We start from the raw sequence: 20,464 nt of genomic DNA, 5'->3' as shown, positions 1-20,464 counted from the left end.
CTTACATATGTGTACCAAATTTCAACTTGATTGGTCCAGTAGTTCCGGAGAAAATCGGCTGTGACAGACGGACAGACAGACAGACAGACAGACAGACAGACAGACAGACAGACAGACGCACGAGTGATCCTATAAGGGTTCCGTTTTTAGGGTTCCGTACCTCAAAAGCAAAAAAACGGAACCCTTATAGGATCACTCGTGCGTCTGTCTGTCTGTCTGTCTGTCTGTCTGTCTGTCTGTCTGTCTGTCTGTCCGTCTGTCACAGCCGATTTTCTCCGGAACTACTGGACCAATCAAGTTGAAATTTGGTACACATATGTAAGTTTGTGACCCGAATACGGACATGTAACGTAAACAAATGAATTTTAAACATGGGGGCCACTTTTAAGGGGTAAATGAAAAAATGAAAAAAAAAAATTTTCAAACTATATCATGTTACATATCAAATGAAAGAGCTTATTGTAAGGATTTCAAATATTTTTTTTTTATAATTTTCGAATCAACAGTTTAGAAGTTATTCAAGAAAATAGGCAAAAAATGACCATTCCCCCCCCCTTATCTCCGAAACTACTAGGTCTAACATTTTGAAAAAAATACATAAAATAGATCTATACCTATAGATGACAGAAAAACCTATTAGAAATGTACAGTCAAGCGTGAGTCGGACTTAATTACAGTTTTTAATCCGACCCCTACGGATTTTTTAAAGAGATTTCACTCACGTTTCACATAAAAAATACATTGTTAACAGTGCCGGATTACTTAGAGTAGTAGTTTTCTTAGAGTAATTGGTGATAATTTTCTGATAAGATAATCATTTTAAATATTTAACGGTCTTACCTACTTACGAGTAATTGTAAGGTCAAATTAAAAATAATGTTTAAAAAAAATGTTAAATTGAGAGCTAGCTTAAAGTTTTTTGTACTCGTCGACTTTAATGGTTGAATTAATAAAGACTTTGTAACCAATAAGCAAAACAAGCACGTGCTTACGGCACCACGTTCAGGGAGGGCACCAAAATGCCAGGTTGAAAAAGGTGAACAAATTTTAAAATTAGGGACAGACACATCGTTTTTACCACACGATTTTTTTAGCTGTCCAAAAGCTAATTTGCAAAAATAATGGCGCGTAATTCTTTGGGAAACAATCGGTAGCAGTAGAAGAGTCGTGATTACATGCATAGATTCGATTTCAACCCACTCTTTTGGGGTTCGGCGTTAGGTCTTATGCGAGGCCTTCTGCCTTACGGCAAAGTTGATCTTCTGCCTTAATTACACTTGGGCGTGGATCCAAATCCAAGCTTTCCTCTTTCGCAACTGGGCCTACTGCCTTTCTCACACTTCGCCAATTCAATTCCAAGCTCTCTGCTTTCTTGCATATTTTATGCATGAAAACAACCTCGCTGAGACCCTTAAATATCGAGCCCTATGTGAAGCTAGGCTGATAGAAAACTGTCCCATCCCTTCTCTGTATGAAATCCTGGATTCGCGCCTGGTTGGGACTAAAATTAAAATTGCGTTTTTATATCGAAAAATTTTCGCGCTCCCTTCGCTCGCGTTTTCAATTACTTTATAAGGATATATGATAAAGGTGACATTCGGGTGGCGACTGCAGCAACATTACTCTGTTGCAACGTTACTGCTGCAGTACTGTCAACTTCCGTGATAAAATGATGTGACTGATTTCCATACTAAAAGTAAAAATGTACAACTGTCTATCATATTGCGTTTTTATATCGAAAAATTTCCGCGCTCGCTTCGCTCGCGTTTCTATTACTTTCTACGCTATGATAAAGGTGACATTCGGGTGGCGACTGCAACAGCATTAGGTACTCTGTTGCAACATTACTGCTGCGGCACTGTCAATTTTCGTGATAAAATGATGTGACTGATTTCCATTCTCAGCTGTAATGCGGCAATGAACTTCTCTCAATTTACCAAAAAATCAATGTAATCTTGATGACCCTAGGGAGAGGGGGCACCTAGAAATGCTTAGGGCATCAAAATATCTTAATCCGGCACTGATTGTTAAAAATTGTGTAATATACGGAACCCTTGGAACGCGAGTCCGACTCGCACTTGGCCGGTTTTTTTTCCTTTTGAGGTACGGAACCCTAAAAATAAATAGTTATCTCGTATTTTTTAAATACAATCAGTATAGATGATTTCAAATATTACAAAACAATGGTTAAAATAAACTTTATATCCATACTTCTGTTTTTATATGAATACTTGAACGAGTTTCTCATATAAGGGTTTCTAGAAAACGTCTGAGAAGGTGTCTAAAATTGTAACCAAAATTAAGAGTTCTTGCATAGATTTCATATCACGTTAATAGCTCTTTAGCTTTATAGGTGGTTAAATATTTCAATAACATCAAAAGTCAAGGAAATGTGCATTTATATATGAATATAAGATCGCTCGAATCTAAAATACTGTTTCGGTTATTACCGAGGTATACCTCGAAATTAGGTGTCACACAAAGAAAATGGAACCTAACACCGAGGTTTTTAATTTCCATTTTTTTTCCTATTGCCGAGCAAATATCACAAATAAAGTATTTGGGAATCATAAAGATAATAACTAAGAATCAATCTCAAGTCTTAGTCTTTCCATAATATTTACTATTATTACGCTAATCACTAAATAGAATACGCGTTTACTTACTTGAGGTGTTGCGTGTTAGTATGGAGCAACCAAATCTTGCGCTCCTGATGCGCTGGTTTACGATTTTCGACTTTTTGCGTGATGTTTTCGTAGTAATGTTATACTTATTCGACAGTCAAAAGATAAGGCTTTATTTCTGTGTTCTTAGATTCAAAGAAAGTTAATAAGCTTTCTTATTAAACGCTATTTCGTACATACCGCGGTAATGAATGCCAATTTTAATGGGGTCGTTAATAGGGGTACTTACCTTATTTTATGAATTTTATTCAAAAAAACTTTTGAAAGACCCAGTAGTGTCGGAGATAAAGGGAGGAATGGTCAGTTTTTGCCTATTTACTTGAATAACTTCTAAAATGTTTATCCTAAAATTATAAAAAAAATATATTTGGATTCTCACAACTTTTATTTGATACATATCAACACGATTTAGTTTGAACTTTTTTATTTTTAAATTTTCTCATTGACCCCCTAAAAGTGGCCCCCATGTTTAGTTAAGGTATCATAGTGGTTATCCGGGTCAAGGTCCGGGTCCGAGGCCGGGTCCGAGTCCGAGTCCGAGTCCGGGTCCGAGTCCGAGTCCGAGGCCGGGTCCGAGTCCGGGTCCGAGTCCGGGTCCGAGTCCAAGTCCGGGTTCAAGTCCGGGTCCGAGTGCGGTTCCGAGTCCGAGTCCGAGTCATGGTCCGGTTCCGAGTCCGGGTCCGAGTTCGGTTCCGAGTCCGGGATCGTGTCCGGGTCCGAGTCCGGGTCCGAGTTCGGTTCCGAGTCTGAGTCCGGGTCCGAGTCCGGGTCCGAGTCCGAGTCCGAGTCCGGGTCCGAGTTCGGGTCCGAGTCCGGGTCCGAGTCCGGTTCCGAGCTCGGGTCCGAATCCGGTTCCGGGTCCGTGTCCGGGTCCGAGTCCGGGTCCGAGTCCGGGTCCGAGTCCGGGGTCCGAGTCCGGGTCCGAATCCGGGTCCGAGTCCAGGTCCGGGTCCAGGTCCGAACCGGATCCGGGTATGAGTCCGGTTCTGGTTTCGCGTCCGGGTCGCAGTCCAAGTCAAAATCGAAATTCGAAATCACCAAACGTGAACTATGCGTCGTTAAAGAGTTCTGTTCTAGTCATCATCAGCAGTTCCACTTCATCAAATGCGACAGTTTTTAATGAAAATGCTTGATTTTCTGATGTAAATACAAAAATCTCTATACGCATGCCTTTAAGATTTGAAGAGTTCCCTCGATTCCTCATGAATCCCGTCATCAGAACTCGAGCTTGACAAAAATGTGGCTTAAAAACTTAACTTGCTTAACAAACATAACAAAGACGACAAATCGCCAAACGTGAACTATGCGTCGTTGAAGAGTTCCGTTCTGATCATCATCAGCAGTTCCACTTCATCAAATGTCACTTTTTTGGATGTATATGCTTATTTTGTTGATAAAAACCCAAAAATCACTATATGTATGCCCTTAAGATTTGAGGAGTTCCCTCGATTCCTCATGGATCCCATCATCAGAACTGGGTTTTGACAAAAACGGGACCAATCTGTATGCATATACGTACAATCATAAAATAATTTTCAAAATCGGTCCAGTAATTAAGTAATGACGAAGATATGGAGTAACAAACATAAAAAAAAACATACAATCGAATTGATAACCTCCTCCTTTGGGATTTGGAACTCGGTTAAAAAGGATTAACAAAATTCAAAATGAATATCTATAGACAATAAATAATTTGCACGCCAGCGTGTCAGCATGTTTGCTTAATTACGTCCACCAACATTTCATATTCTTTTTAATTTGCATACAAAATGCAAGGAGGAGAGGAGGAGAAGCTGATAATACAATTCAAAGCGTTATATCCTTTCAGACTAGGATTATCAAAAAATGTGTACCCACTTATTTTACTCACAGTTGTCAGAATCGAAATTATCGGTCTCTTCTTCATTGAAAAATGGTTGACTGTCCGGAATATATTTACAACTTTGTGAATCCATTTTAAATGTAACAAAACACCACCAACACCAACAGTCAAAACTCACACGCCCAAAAAGTATAAATAAGAAAAACTGGGCAAGTGCGAGTCGGACTCGCGCACCAAGGGTTCCGTACCATAATTCAAAAAAAAAAACGGAAAAAAAATGCAAAAAAAAACGGTCACCCATTCAAGTACTGACCACGCCCGACGTTGCTTAACTTTGGTCAAAAATCACGTTTGTTGTATGGGAGCCCCATTTAAATCTTTATTTTATTCTGTTTTTAGTATTTGTTGTTATAGCGGCAACAGAAATACATCATCTGTGAAAATTTCAACTGTCTAGCTATCACGGTTCGTGAGATACAGCCTGGTGACAGACAGACGGACGGACGGACGGACGGACGGACGGACGGACGGACGGACGGTCGGACGGACGGACGGTCGGACGGACGGACGGTCGGACGGACGGACGGACGGACAGCGAAGTCTTAGTAATAGTTTTACCCTTTGGGTACGGAACCCTAAAAATAAACAATTCAGTCAGCAAGCAGCACCGTCAAGTCAACATCGAGATCGAGTACTTAGAGCGGGAAGCCGGTAATGTATTAATATTGTAGACGGCTGAGATTAACCGGTATTATATCGATCCTCGAGAACGAAAACATTTGGTTCTCTCAACTAACCGGTTAGAAGAGAGAACTAAATTTTAAAGTTCGCGTTCCATCAATTAACCGGTTTATTAATGAACGAAATAATATAACGGTTTATGAACGATATTAACCGGTGTATCAATACCGGTTCCGAGCCCTGGACTCTGTTATGTTGGTACTATTGTTCTTTGACAGTTCTTTGTCGTACATGTTGGTATGGTTGGAGAACCAAAGACTGACAAAAACTGATTCCAGTCGCTAGTATGGAAGTCCCGTCTCTTAAAACGTAGTGATTAGGTATCTCTTTGATGTTGACGGGCTTGCCTTGTAGACGGACTTGCCCACAGTGACCTTCCCTTCATTATCTTATAGTTTTGAGTAAAATTGCTGTGACATATTATGGACAGACAGACAGATGCATGACGAAACTGTTAGTGTTCCGTTTTTGCCATTATTGCTACGGAACCCTAAACTTACAGTGCTTAGTAAATTTCAACTACCTATTATCGACAAACAAAATATTTTTCCCAATAAGTATGTAGTTTATTTTTTGTAACTGTTAGACAATTCGTGTAATGAGCTTAATCTATACATATAATAAAGCTGAAGAGGGTCGAAAGTCTGTACATGGAAGATATTTGAAAAAAAGTTGGCTGGGGATACTTAGAATCGATAACAGAACACGTTCCAACAGTTTTTAGAATTTTTGTCTGTTTGTATGTTTGTATGTTTATCTGTTTATCTGTTTGTCTGTTTATTTGAACGCGCATCACGTGAAAACGGCTGAACGGATTTTGATGCAAACTTAACTAATCTGTCAAGAACATCCCCGGCCAGGTTATAGGCTATAAAAATTCAACCCCTAAAAGGGGGGGTAGCCACAATACTCGACTGACTTAAGTTTGCCCCTGAATCTTATGGCGCTACTCAGGAAGGAGGGGCAAACTTTTTTCAAATATGTGCTACCACTATAGAGTACCCTGGTAAACTAACAGATGGCGCTGAATTTAATACGTGTTGACCTGAATAAGCCACCGAGGAGGGATTTTGCCAAATTAACTCTAAGTTTAGAAGAGGGTGTATGGATATCAACAAATTTAATTGAATAATTATGTTGATTTAATAATACAACAAAATTAAACGACAGTAAATTAATTGCCCCTCATTGCACAGTGCCATCTTTTGGGGTACTGAGTAAACATTAAGTAATCAAGAAAACTAAAAATGAGTTTACGTAGTTACGTAGTGGTAAAATAAACACACATATCAACACGCGTATAATTGTATAATTATTTAAAATTATTAATTTTCTCCGTCATGAATTATACCTGATTGTAATTATATCGCATCCATATCAAATCCATATTCATACGTATCGCCGGCCACGAAGGTGGGTACTTTGAAAAAAAAAACATTGACCTCTGTCATTTGCAGTGCCGTATTAACCTTTTTAAGCAAAATAAGCACTTGCTTAGGGCACCACGTCTAGGGGGCACCAAAACCGTAGGCAAAAAAAGACCCTTAAATATCGAGCCCTATGCGAAGCTAGGCTGATAAAAATCTATCCCATCCCTTCTCTGTATGAAATCCTGGATTCGCGCCTGGGTGGGACTAACAGTAAAAATGTACAACTGTCTATCAAATTGTGGTTATTATATCGAAAAATTTTCGCGCTCGCTTCGCTCGCGTTTTCAATGCCTTTTTGAGATATAATAAAGGTGACATTCGGGTGACGACTACAGCAGCATTAGGTAAAAGTAAAAATGTACAACTGTCTATTAAATTGTGTTTTTTTTTTGTATCGAAAAATTTAGCATTATTCTGCTGTAACGTTACTGCTGCAGCACTGTCAATTTTCGTGATATAATGATGTGACTGATTTCCATACTAAAAGTAAAAATGTACAACTGTCTATCAAATTGCGTTTTTTATATCGAAAAATTTTCTCGCTCGCTTCGCTCGCGTTTTCAATAACTTCCTAATATATGATAATGGTGACATTCGGGTGGCGACTGCAGCAGCATTATTCTGTTACAACGTTACTGCTGCAGCACTGTCATCGTCAATTTTCGTGATAAAATGAAAGATTCCATACTAAAAGTAAAATTGTACAACTGTCTATCAAATTGCGTTTTTTAAATCGAAAAATTTTCGCGCTCGCTTCGCTCACGTTTTCAATTACTTTCTATTATGTGACAAAGGTGACATTCGGGTGGCGACTGCAGCAGCATTACTCTGTTGCTACGTTACTGCTGCAACACTGTCAATTATCGTGATAAAATTATGTAACTGATTTCCATACTAAAAGTAAAAATGTATAACCAACTAACTGTCTATCAAATTGCGTTTTTATATCGAAAAATTTTTGCGCACGCTTCGCCCGCGTTTTCTATAACATAACATTCTAAGATATGATAAAGGTAACATTCGGGTGGCGACTGCAGCATCATTAGGTACTCTGTTGCAACGTTACTGATGCGGCACTGTCAATTTTCGTGATAAAATGATGTGACTGATTTCCATTCTCAGCTGTAATGCGGCAATGAACGTTAATTTACCAAATAAAAATCAATGTAATCTTGATGACCCTAGGGAGAGGGGGCACCATGGTCTAGAAATGCTTAGGGCATCAAAATAACTTAATCCGGCCCTGGTCGTTTGCGGAGTCAAACGATTTGGGACTCGCATTTTATACGCATTTCCATGCCTTCCCGAAAAAAAACCGGCCAAGTGCGAGTCGGACTCGCGTTCCAAGGGTTCCGTATATTACACAATTTTTAACAATCAGTGCCGGATTAAGATATTTTGATGCCCTAAGCATTTCTAGGTGCCCCCTCTCCCTAGGGTCATCAAGATTACATTGATTTTTTGGTAAATTGAGAGAAGTTCATTGCCGCATTACAGCTGAGAATGGAAATCAGTCACATCATTTTATCACGAAAATTGACAGTGCCGCAGCAGTAATGTTGCAACAGAGTACCTAATGCTGTTGCAGTCGCCACCCGAATGTCACCTTTATCATAGCGTAGAAAGTAATAGAAACGCGAGCGAAGCGAGCGCGGAAATTTTTCGATATAAAAACGCAATATGATAGACAGTTGTACATTTTTACTTTTAGTATGGAAATCAGTCACATCATTTTATCACGGAAGTTGACAGTACTGCAGCAGTAACGTTGCAACAGAGTAATGTTGCTGCAGTCGCCACCCGAATGTCACCTTTATCATATATCCTTATAAAGTAATTGAAAACGCGAGCGAAGGGAGCGCGAAAATTTTTCGATATAAAAACGCAATTTTAATTTTAGTCCCAACCAGGCGCGAATCCAGGATTTCATACAGAGAAGGGATGGGACAGTTTTCTATCAGCCTAGCTTCACATAGGGCTCGATATTTAAGGGTCTCAGCGAGGTTGTTTTCATGCATAAAATATGCAAGAAAGCAGAGAGCTTGGAATTGAATTGGCGAAGTGTGAGAAAGGCAGTAGGCCCAGTTGCGAAAGAGGAAAGCTTGGATTTGGATCCACGCCCAAGTGTAATTAAGGCAGAAGATCAACTTTGCCGTAAGGCAGAAGGCCTCGCATAAGACCTAACGCCGAACCGCAAAAGAGTGGGTTGAAATCGAATCTATGCATGTAATCACGACTCTTCTACTGCTACCGATTGTTTCCCAAAGAATTACGCGCCATTATTTTTGCAAATTAGCTTTTGGACAGCTAAAAAAATCGTGTGGTAAAAACGATGTGTCTGTCCCTAATTTTAAAATTTGTTCACCTTTTTCAACCTGGCATTTTGGTGCCCTCCCTGAACGTGGTGCCGTAAGCACGTGCTTGTTTTGCTTATTGGTTACAAAGTCTTTATTAATTCAACCATTAAAGTCGACGAGTACAAAAAACTTTAAGCTAGCTCTCAATTTAACATTTTTTTTAAACATTATTTTTAATTTGACCTTACAATTACTCGTAAGTAGGTAAGACCGTTAAATATTTAAAATGATTATCTTATCAGAAAATTATCACCAATTACTCTAAGAAAACTACTACTCTAAGTAATCCGGCACTGTTAACAATGTATTTTTTATGTGAAACGTGAGTGAAATCTCTTTAAAAAATCCGTAGGGGTCGGATTAAAAACTGTAATTAAGTCCGACTCACGCTTGACTGTACATTTCTAATAGGTTTTTCTGTCATCTATAGGTATAGATCTATTTTATGTATTTTTTTCAAAATGTTAGACCTAGTAGTTTCGGAGATAAGGGGGGGGGAATGGTCATTTTTTGCCTATTTTCTTGAATAACTTCTAAACTGTTGATTCGAAAATTATAAAAAAAAAATATTTGAAATCCTTACAATAAGCTCTTTCATTTGATATGTAACATGATATAGTTTGAAAATTTTTTTTTTTCATTTTTTCATTTACCCCTTAAAAGTGGCCCCCATGTTTAAAATTCATTTGTTTACGTTACATGTCCGTATTCGGGTCACAAACTTACATATGTGTACCAAATTTCAACTTGATTGGTCCAGTAGTTCCGGAGAAAATCGGCTGTGACAGACGGACAGACAGACAGACAGACAGACAGACAGACAGACAGACAGACAGACGCACGAGTGATCCTATAAGGGTTCCGTTTTTTTCCTTTTGAGGTACGGAACCCTAAAAATCGAATCATTCGCGAAAGTCTCGCAACGCATTGAGGTTACAAGGGGCACGTGGTCTTCCTCAGGAGTCTGAAGAAGACCACGGTGAGTGGCGCTCTAGCCAGGTAGGCCTCTTCGCTATCGCTCGCGCGCGTATACCTTACTGTATCGTCCGATATAGGTACACCTAGCTACTACTCTGTCGTTTAAATCACGTGTAAAATTTGAATAAGGGTGAAAAAAACTATTGATTTTGGAGTGTAGTTTTATTTAGTGGTAACTGTAAAATATTTTATCTGGACTACATGCAATCCTCTAGCATATCCATCTGTCAACTTTACTTCAAGTTCCGCCTCCAGGGGAGAGGGAGAGAAATTAGGATTAGAAATTAGCCGCTTACTGACACAGACCGAATTCCACGCGGGCGGAGCCGCGGGCACAGCTAGTAGTTAATATTTACTTACTCTTTTTTTTTACTTTGAGAGCGCACCACCGACATTCTTAGTGGTGAACGTATTCGCTGTGGCCGAAAACGTGTTTGTAGATGATTGATTATCTTAAATCGCTACTTTAAAATTTTGTTACATTCCCACAGCCATCGGAAATTTCTTCTCTTTTATTTAAACTTTAGATTTTCACGCGTTCCTGAAACTGAAAAAATCTGTACACATGAACACTGAAGAACGTGGGATTGATGGAAGAAAATAATGCCAAAACCTGACAAACTGAAATCTAAATTTGTACAATGTAGCAAAATGCATTGGGCACTACAGTTTGTTGATGGCTAACTACCTATATTCCATAATATAAATATCCAGAGAGGAAAATGGGGACTACGTTTGTATGGAGAACCGGTCATCCCCTTTCCTCTTAATAACTTAATATGCTTCGGCACATGATTACACATATTTATATATGTAGGTACGTGCATTGTATTTCCATATCTTCCAAGCGGAAAGCCAGACGGTGCTTGCTGGATATTGGTTTCTGAAATCTTCGAAAGAGTCTTGGGTCATATGGAAATAAAGCTCATTGTATAATATTCTCCTTTTTCTGAACGTGTCCACCAAAGTGGATGTTCGTCCCATTACCTAGAGCATTACCAGAAGCATATAGGTATAAAGGCCAGCGCAAACCGGCGGAGCGCAGCGCAGATCACCGAGGAGGATTTACGCCGCGCAGCGCTCACCGGCGAGGTGAAATCCCCCGCGATATCGCGAGCGCGCACAGCCCAAGCGCTGGCGGCCGGCGCACCAGAGAGCACTTCGGCGCAGGCCGGGAAATGCCGCCGCGTGTACTCTATCACAAGGGATTAGTGACTAGTGTGCACGAGTTCTCCCCCGTCGTCCCGGCGCTACTCCGGCGCACGCCGCGGGAGGCCTCGGCGCATGCCGGGGGATGCCGCGGCATGCCGGCGCCTACCGCCGCGGTATCCTCTAACGTGCTCCTCGATGCCACGGAGTAACAATCCTCCGTGATGCTCCGAAGTCGGTCTCAAAGCATTTAAATTTATACCTGAAGGTAATTGAAATAGGGAAGAAAATACATTGATAATTTTAAAGTGATCTGCGCTGCGCTCCGCCGGTTTGCGCCTCTACGGGCCCCCAGGTTTCTACGGGCTGTGGTTGTGGTAGGTGCAGCATGCGTGGGCCAGGCAAGCCGAGTGAATTATGTACCTATTTTACCTTAACTTTGTTCACCTGTGTATCCTTTCCAAGATAATCATCTTTTTTAAGATGTAACCCGTATAATTGGTATATCATTTTAATTCTATAATAAATGATGCTTTACATATTCAGCATTTTTTTCTTGGATATTAAATTCTTTACTTCGATTGACGTGTTTATTATTTTCGTTACTATGACAGCGTTAATATTAAAAAAAAAAATTATAACGTGAAGGTTGAGTACGCAGGTGATAGTACAGTGACATTAGGACTCACACAAGCAAGAACCACCAACGACGATTTAAATGAATATCATAAACATTTAAATACTAACTTTTTGGCGTTTATCGTGCGTACTTCGTCTTTGCGGAAAAATTACCACAAACAATGGGCCTACCGTGAAACACAAAATTCCAAATTTTGTTAACTGCCTCTCTATCACTCTTGCATATCCGAGCGATAGAGTGGCAGATAAAGAGATTTCGATTTTCGGGTTTCGCCGCAAGCCCTCTGTAAACAAACCGCCTTGATCCATCAATGTTATATAGTTGGTCAAACCAATTTATCAGTCAGTAAGAACCGGGAAAACTATAGTCGTCCTTTTCTTTTGGATGCTAGTACTAGTGTAATGTGTAAGACAAAGATAGTATGATTGTCTCTGTATACGATTGAAATGAGACAGTCCTTTGAAAAAACTATATTTATTCGGAACATCTGTGAAAACTTGATTACTTATGTATGCAAATTTTCAGGTTCATTGAACATCCGGAAAGTGGGTCTTTAGGTTTGATTGTTACAAACAGACAACGGGACAGGTGAAAGTGAAACTACATAAAAACTTGTAAAAATGTGGCTTTTAGTTCAATTTAGTCCAATTTCTATTGGAATTTCTGATGAAAACGTCCTTATTGCACTTGAAGCATAAAGACGTGCCCTTATTTTATGGAAAGCCACAAATAACAACCAATTCGAGCCTACTAGGTGGCAAAATACGAGTAGGTTAAATACACGAGTCTAATCAAATAAGGATTTAACTATTTAGCCAAATATTCTTTATTGTGTTATCCCGGCATAATTGCCACGGCTCATAAGAGAGAGCCTGGGGTCTACTTGACAACTAATCCCAATAATGGGCGTAGGCACCAGTTTTTACGAAAGCGACTGCCTTCTGACCTTCCAACCCAGAGGGTAAACTAGGCCTTATTGGGATCTAGGCTTTATTGTGCCAAAGTTACCTACTCGTAAGTCTCGTAACACAAACAATAAGTTTCACAGAACAAAATTACTTACATATAGGTACCTAAACAAGTAAACATATTACTTTTCTAATAAAAGGACTGAAGTGTAGTGCTGCGAAGACGGTATTTTAATGATATATGGATATACATGGTAAAAGAAGTGGGCATATTTTGCGTGGTCTGACGCACCTGGCCGGTGTTTCCCGATTTTCTGTCAATGTCTGTGAAGACCTTTCTTCACAAAATACCTAAAATGAATAATAAGTAAAGTTTTAAATTAATCTAAAACTCTCCAGTTTGCTATTCATTCAAACTGAGAAAATCCAAATTTCTAAGTTGGTATACGACCGGTGTCTTATATGCCATTGAAAATTCAACATTAATAACAACTAATTAGGCATAGCGTCCAATGTAGAGTATGGCACAGGCACTAGTTCTTACGAATTTTACCTGAATTTATTAATCAAAGGAGCTGATGTAAAAGTGAGTTGGGAAAGTTGGCAGCTAGTCGCCGAAGCTCCGGTTTCCTCGAGATTAGCCCCTAAGCCTGCACCTAACATACCCTGGCTCATGGCTTAGGGCTTTTAGCTTGCTGTTGTGACAATTAAAAATTTTATAAAAGAAAACTAGTCTAACAACAAAATAAATGCTTATTTTCAGGCATTCTTCACTATCTCTCCCTGCCATCTAACCCAGAGGGGAAAAATATATACCTTATAGTAGCTACTCCGTCTTCCTCGTGATATTTTACTTCACCGAAAAGCAATCGGTTAAGATAGTTACAACAAGTTCATTGTTAATAATAGCCGGGGTTAGGACCCACGACCATTGGTTTACAAATCAAACTTTTTACCTATATCATTTGTAAGTATGTTTATAATAAATCTGTTTTCTTTTTGCCATTTTGGAGTATATGTATTGCTTTATGATATTTGTCAATTATTTTTTTAATCATAGACAATTGTCACAGTCATGTTCGTTTTCATGATAGATCTACACCCACGCAACCACACGCAACTGCATGTCATGTTCTTGCGGTTTATTTTTATAACGCCAAGATGCTAACTCCATCTTGCGTCCAGTAGAAGAATCAAAATATTGTAGAAAAATAAGAATGCAGTTTACTCTATGCCGTAGGATCCCCTTTTGAATGTCATAAATCCAAATATGGCGGCCACACCCATCGACAAAAAAGTCTAGTGATGATGTGATTTCATTGACAGTTACGATCGCACGCTGTCAAATGCAACAACTTGCGATCCATTGCGATCCTAACTAGAGCTGGGACACGTTGGCAAAATGCGTACCAAAAGTACGTTTCTATGAAAATACCAGTTTTACATGTACCACCCCAAATAGGCAATTTAAGTGTTTACCGTACTTAAGCGTCTTACAAATAAGGGTTATTTATGCAAATATCGACTTTTCATTAGTAGGAATCCGACGTATGGTGACGTTTTGAGTCAAGGCCATTAATCAAATGACATATTAACAATGTAAAAATTATTTCCATTATTTTTTGATCCAACAGATACCCGTACGACTGTCAGTTAACAAAAAAATATTTTACTTAAAGTAAAGGTAAGAATGGAGGTACGAGGTGTTGGCAACTTCATATTTGTTATATTTTGAAAATTAAAGTCCGTGCTTTTAAATACTCGACAAACAAAAAGTCGTCCATTAAGAAAAACCTGTCCCAAAAACTATTTCAGTACAACGCCCCACCTCTAGTGAGGATATAGTTCACTGACAGATGGCAAGTGTACGCAATTCGACAAGTGACGAATTATCCGCGTCAACTGGATATTCCATCGAAACGTCAAATGTGCCTTCTGGAATTGGCCCCCTGACTTAAAACCTACATTATTTTATCATGCAATGTTTCCATCTACCCTCAACTGGCTTAAGGAACCATTTGAGGGTAATAGTAGATTTTGTTTACTTTTATTTAAAGGCTGCTATTTAACTGATCACCAGATTTAGTAAAATTTAATACCAAAAAAATCTATTTTACCACCCTAAAATAATGAATGATCACCAAAATTATAACACCATTTTAATGTGAAATGATTACCAATTTTATTACATTTTACTATCCTTTTAAAGGAAATGACACCAAACTAATCATTATTAACCCAAAAATAGAAAATGATTACCAAATTTCAAACCCATTTTAATGTGAAATGATAACCATATTTTTATATCTTGCTATCCTATTAAAGGAAATGACACCAATATAATCATTGTAAACCCAAAAATAGTAAATAACCACCAAAATTAGAACTCCATTTTAATGTAAAATTATAACCAAATTTTTAAATCTTGATATCATATTAAAGCAAATGACTCCAAAATAATCATTGTAAACCCAAAAATAGTAAATGACCACCAAAATTGTAACCACATTTTAATTAAAAATGTGCAAATTTTTAATATAATTTTCGTTATCCTATTAAATTAATTAATCCACTTTGTCACCTTTTTCTAGTAGCATTTTATTTCTGTAACAGTCGCAGTTCTAACCTAACCTAACCCACTTTTCTAGTAGCATTTCGTTTCTGTAAGGGTCACAGTTCAAACCTAACCTAACCTAACCCACTTTTCTAGTAGCATTTCTTTTCTGCAAGGTTCGCAGTTCAAACCTAACCTAACCCACTTTTCTAGTAGCATTTCGTTTCTGTATGGGTCGCCTTTCAAACCTAACCTAACCCACTTTTCTAGTAGCATTTTTTTTCTGTAAGGGTCGCAGTTCAAACCTAACCTAACCCACTTTTCTAGTAGCATTTCTTTCCTGTAAGGGTCGCAGTTCAAACCTAACCTAACCCACTTTTCTAGTAGCATTTCTTTTCTGCAAGGGTCGCAGTTCAAACCTAACCTAACCCACTTTTCTAGTAGCATTTCGTTTCTGTATGGGTCGCCTTTCAAACCTAACCTAACCCACTTTTCTAGTAGCATTTTTTTTCTGTAAGGGTCGCAGTTCAAACCTAACCTAACCCACTTTTCTAGTAGCATTTCTTTCCTGTAAGGGTCGCAGTTCAAACCTAACCTAACCCACTTTTCTAGTAGCATTTCTTTTCTGCAAGGGTCGCAGTTCAAACCTAACCTAACCCACTTTACTAGTAGCATTTCTTTTCTGTAAAGGTCGCAGTTTAAACCTAACCTATCCCACTTTTCTAGTAGCATTTCTTTTCTGTAAGGGTCGCAGTTCAAACCTAACCTAACCCACTTTTCTAGTAGCATTTATTTTCTGTTAGAGTCGCAGTTCAAACCTAACCTAACCCATTTTTCTAGTAGCATTTGGTTTCTGTAAGGGTCGCAGTTCAAACCTAACCTAACCCACTTTTCTGATAGCAGTTTGGTTCTGTATGTGACGCAGTTCAAACCTAACCTAACCCACTTTTCTAGTAGCATTTCGTTTCTAGAATAATTATTATTTTGGAGTCATTTGCTTTCATAGGATAGCAAACCTAACCCACTTTTCTAGTAGCATTTCGTTTCTGTATGTGTCGCAGTTCAAACCTAACCTAACCCACTTTTCTAGTAGCATTTAGTATCTGTATGGGTAACAGTTGAAACTTAACCTAGCCCACTTTTTTAGTAGCATTTCGGTTCTGTGAGGATCGCAGTTCTAACCTAACCTAACCCACTTATATACTAGCATTTCGTTTCTGTAAAGGTCGCAGTTCAAACCTAACCTAACCTACTTTTCTAGTACCATTTCGTTTCTGTAAGGGTCGCAGTGCTAACCTAACCCACTTAACTGATAGCAGTTTGACTTACTTTTCTAGTAGCATAACGAAATGCTACTAGAAAAGTAGATTAGGTAAGGTAGGTATGCGGTGCGGGGTACGGGCGGTTGAGCGGGAGGGGCTAGTAATTTTGGCATCAGTTTACTTTATTTGGTAATATGTATACATTTTTTGGTAATCATAGTGGTTTATTTAGGTGTAAATATCGCATTAATTTGGTCTTCAAGATTTGGTGATCATTAATGATTTTTGGTGATCATTCAATATATTTGGTATTTGAATACAATTTGAAGTGCAGTCGTAATTAAAATGGTGGTACTTTTGTATTTTTAGGCCTTATTTTTTTGGTGTTCAGTAATTTTTTTTGGTAAGCATGATTTTTTTATTTAGGGTACCAAAGTATTTTTTGGTGGTCATTATATTTGTAGCCTTATTTAAATACCTAAAAATACAGACTATAGGTAAGTTAATCTACATCATCAATTTATCTACAAATTTTTAGTACACGGAAGGAAACAACAGGGCGGGAAGTCCATTACGGTAACCTTGCGGCTTATATATAAATATATACGTTTGTCTGTCTTGGCGTCACGCGCAAAAATAGACGCCGGTGACAAAGTCCAAAGTCGTGGCACGTGGGATATAACAAACAAACAGTTTGTTTGCTTATGTAATATTTAGCAGCCGACGCCTATGAGAATCTTGTAGATTTGTTTATTAGTTAACTAACTCGGAGTTAACCGTTTATACAGTACCTACAGTTTAACCCTGTATAAATGGTTAGCTCCGAGTTAGTTGGCTAACCCTAGTAAATTGCCCTAAATGGGGTACCTAAGAACTTTCTTTTGTGAGATCTGTCTGTACCCTCTTTGGGGACAAATTGTACTAAGTAATCCTAAATTAATTAAGTAATTAAGATTCCAATACGAGTAGAAATTGTATGTATTTATTTAATCCTGTCACATTATTTTTAGACTCCTTTGAGCCCTCTGCTTTAAGAGTCGACTAAATTTTTCAGACTCTTATAATTAAGTGGAAACTCGAGTTATTTCAACTTGTTTGAGACCTCAGTCTGTTGTAGAGACTTGAGTTCTCTTCAGAGAACTCAAATTTGTCATGGGTTAGGTTGGCTACGCCACCTGCACAGTACCGACCTTCAAAAACGTCTAACGACCTTCGCAAAAGCAGATAATTTCGCTGAAGCGCGTTAAGGTCCACCCTTTAATAATAGAAAAACTTTAAAAAATCACTACTTCAAGAAAGTCGGGCCCTCGTTTTAATTTTTTTCTTTAATATAAAAAATGTAGTATCGCTCGCAGGCGTAGCGTGATAAAAATTAATCCTAGTCAAGTGTTTTCTTTTTCAGTATATTCGACATATTTATAGGTATAATATTGTTAACACTGTTTAGACGACAACGGTTTCACTCACTTGAATTTTTAGTCGCTATTGGTGACATGTTTTGGCCCGAAACAAACACAAACTACATTCTAAACAGTTTAAAATATGTCTCACGAAAGTTTAATTTCGATTATTGTTAACACATTCACTGTCCCCATACAAAATGACATGACAAAGACACACGCCCAAGTTGTAAGGTTTTTTGAAGTTGTGACCCCATAGTGGACGCACGGACTCTTTGAAAAAAAGCTTCATGAGTTCATGACCCCACATGGGGCACCCGGACAGGGAACGTGTTAAACATTGACTCCGTGATCGACTCAGAAGGCTTATGTAAGTGTACAGAAGAAACGCTGGTATCTTTAGTGGTTTCTGATAATGACCCCGAAATAGCGTAGTCGGCAGAACCAAATGGGATTTAGTCACAAACGCTCATCCAATTAATAGAATGGCGGGCGTGGCAAGGCCGAGCGTGTTTGCGATGGGTTTGATTCGCGACAAATTACGATGGACGCCAAAATAAACTAACTAAATATTTATAACGTAAAATATTTGCACTTTTTCCGTATTATAACACTTGCTTTACACAGCTGCAAAAGTCCTTAGGCACTACTACTACTACTCATGAATGCACTACCGGCCAGGCTGGGAGGCCGTTAATATTTATATGTAAATAATATATTGTTTTGTTTACCAATTATAATTGGTAATCGGTCTATCACAACCAGTGTTTATATACAAACTTCAAAATGTAAAGTCCAAAATCCGACATTTTATCTCGGTATCCTCAGAAAAGAAAGGAAAGAAATTCAAATCTGTGCGCTTTAGAAATTGTAACAAACATGGCCTATTTGCTGAGATTCAGACATATTTTTGTGACCAAGTATGCCGGGATTCCGGATGGTATTCATGCCCTAAACAAGTTTCTACTTGCAGGTTACGGTTGTTTCCAATGGATGCTACTCCTCTCGTGCGGCGCAGTGTACGCCGTGTGCGCTCTCAGCACCACCACCCTCAGCTTCGTGCTGCCGGCGGCTGAGTGCGACTTCAAACTCAAGTCCGCGGACAAGGGCAGCCTCACCGCCACGCCACTTATAGGTAATACCCTACACCCTATACTCGTACCTATAAAAGATAAAAGATAAAAAACGCATTTAACTGATTTTCAAGACCGAAGTGATCCCATAAGTGTTCCGTGAACAAAGTTTTGTACGGAACACTAAAAATAGTTTATTCAAGTAGGCATATTACAATGCGCTTGCGTCAAATCTAGACACGCGGCAGCGTGTCAAGCCAAGTTCAAGCAAAGGAACTGGCTAGCCAGCGCCGAGTGTATCTTTACACGAACCACTTGGTGCCACTTTTGACCCTTCTATAACTCAAAACATATTTAACGTAAACACATAAAACTACGTGTGTTTAATTATATCCATAAGGACATCTAGAAGCCCAAATTTCATGAAGCTAGCTCAAACGGTTATAAAGATATGAAGGTCAAAAAGTCGTAAATTTTGGGACTGACTGACTGACTTATAGTACCTAAACCTAACCTACTTCCAGATGACCTAGAAGGATGAAATTTGGAATCCAGCTCGGTTATTGTGTGTAAGCGTAGGAAAAAATCTAAAAATAAAAAAAAGTTAAAAAATAGGGGGGGTCCCCATACAAAAAAACCATTTTTTATTGTGACTGACATATAAGTACCTAAACCTAACCTACTTCCAGATGACCTAGAAGGATGAAATTTGGAATCCAGCTCGGTTATTGTGTGTAAGCGTAGGAAAAAATCTAAAAATAAAAAAAAGTTAATAAATAGGGGGGGTCCCCATACAATTTTTTTATTTATTGTGACTGACATATAGTACCTAAACCTAACCTACTTCCAGATGACCTAGAAGGATGAAATTTGGAATCCAGCTCGGTAATTGTGTGTAAGCGTAGGAAAAAATCTAAAAATAAAAAAAGGTAAAAAATAGGGGGGTCCCCATACAAAAAAATATTTTTTAATTGTAGCGTTGGAACCGTTACAAGCAGATATTTGAAACTATCCCAATATATGTATTATTATATTTGCTATATAAAAGAAATATAAAAATAAAGTTAAGTCAAAAAATAAGTGGTGTCCCCATACAAAAAACTTGTAATACGCGTTAAACGACCGGCCAACGGTGTGTCGTTGGCGGCGCGCGGCACCACATAATTAATACAAAGATAAGAAGTGAAAAAACATGCGGCGGAAACACAAGAAAAAACATTAAATCTCAATACCTGCCTTGTTTTCTTTACAAAAAGTATTGATATCCCATCAAAAACATAAATGTAAAAAAGGAGAGCCAAGTTCAATACAAAAATTATGCTTGGCTGTGGGGTTCGCCGCAAAAAGAATGGAGATCTAAATGAGTGCCAAGTTCTATGCAAAATCCAAATATGTATTTATAAGAACAAAATAACATTATAAACAAGTATTAAACTCTATTTCTTTGCTTTATTGGATACCTATAA

General features: G+C 38.5%; 1 protein-coding gene across 2 annotated transcripts in view; it reads left to right on the top strand.

Annotated features, from left to right (window-relative positions):
- LOC134806122 (synaptic vesicle glycoprotein 2C-like) overlaps window positions 1–20,464 on the top strand; it is a 76,604-nt gene that overhangs the window by 47,998 nt on the left and 8,142 nt on the right. For both annotated transcript variants that reach the window (XM_063779405.1, XM_063779404.1), the window contains exon 3: window positions 18,899–19,060. In XM_063779405.1, the coding sequence (XP_063635475.1) occupies window positions 18,899–19,060 (162 nt within the window). The remainder of the gene's footprint in view (window positions 1–18,898; window positions 19,061–20,464) is intronic.

This window comes from Cydia splendana, chromosome 2 (assembly GCF_910591565.1).
Source record: "Cydia splendana chromosome 2, ilCydSple1.2, whole genome shotgun sequence".
NCBI lineage: Eukaryota > Metazoa > Arthropoda > Insecta > Lepidoptera > Tortricidae > Cydia > Cydia splendana.
The sequence above is the reverse complement of the archived record's forward strand: the minus strand, read 5'-3'. Positions and strand labels throughout refer to the sequence as shown.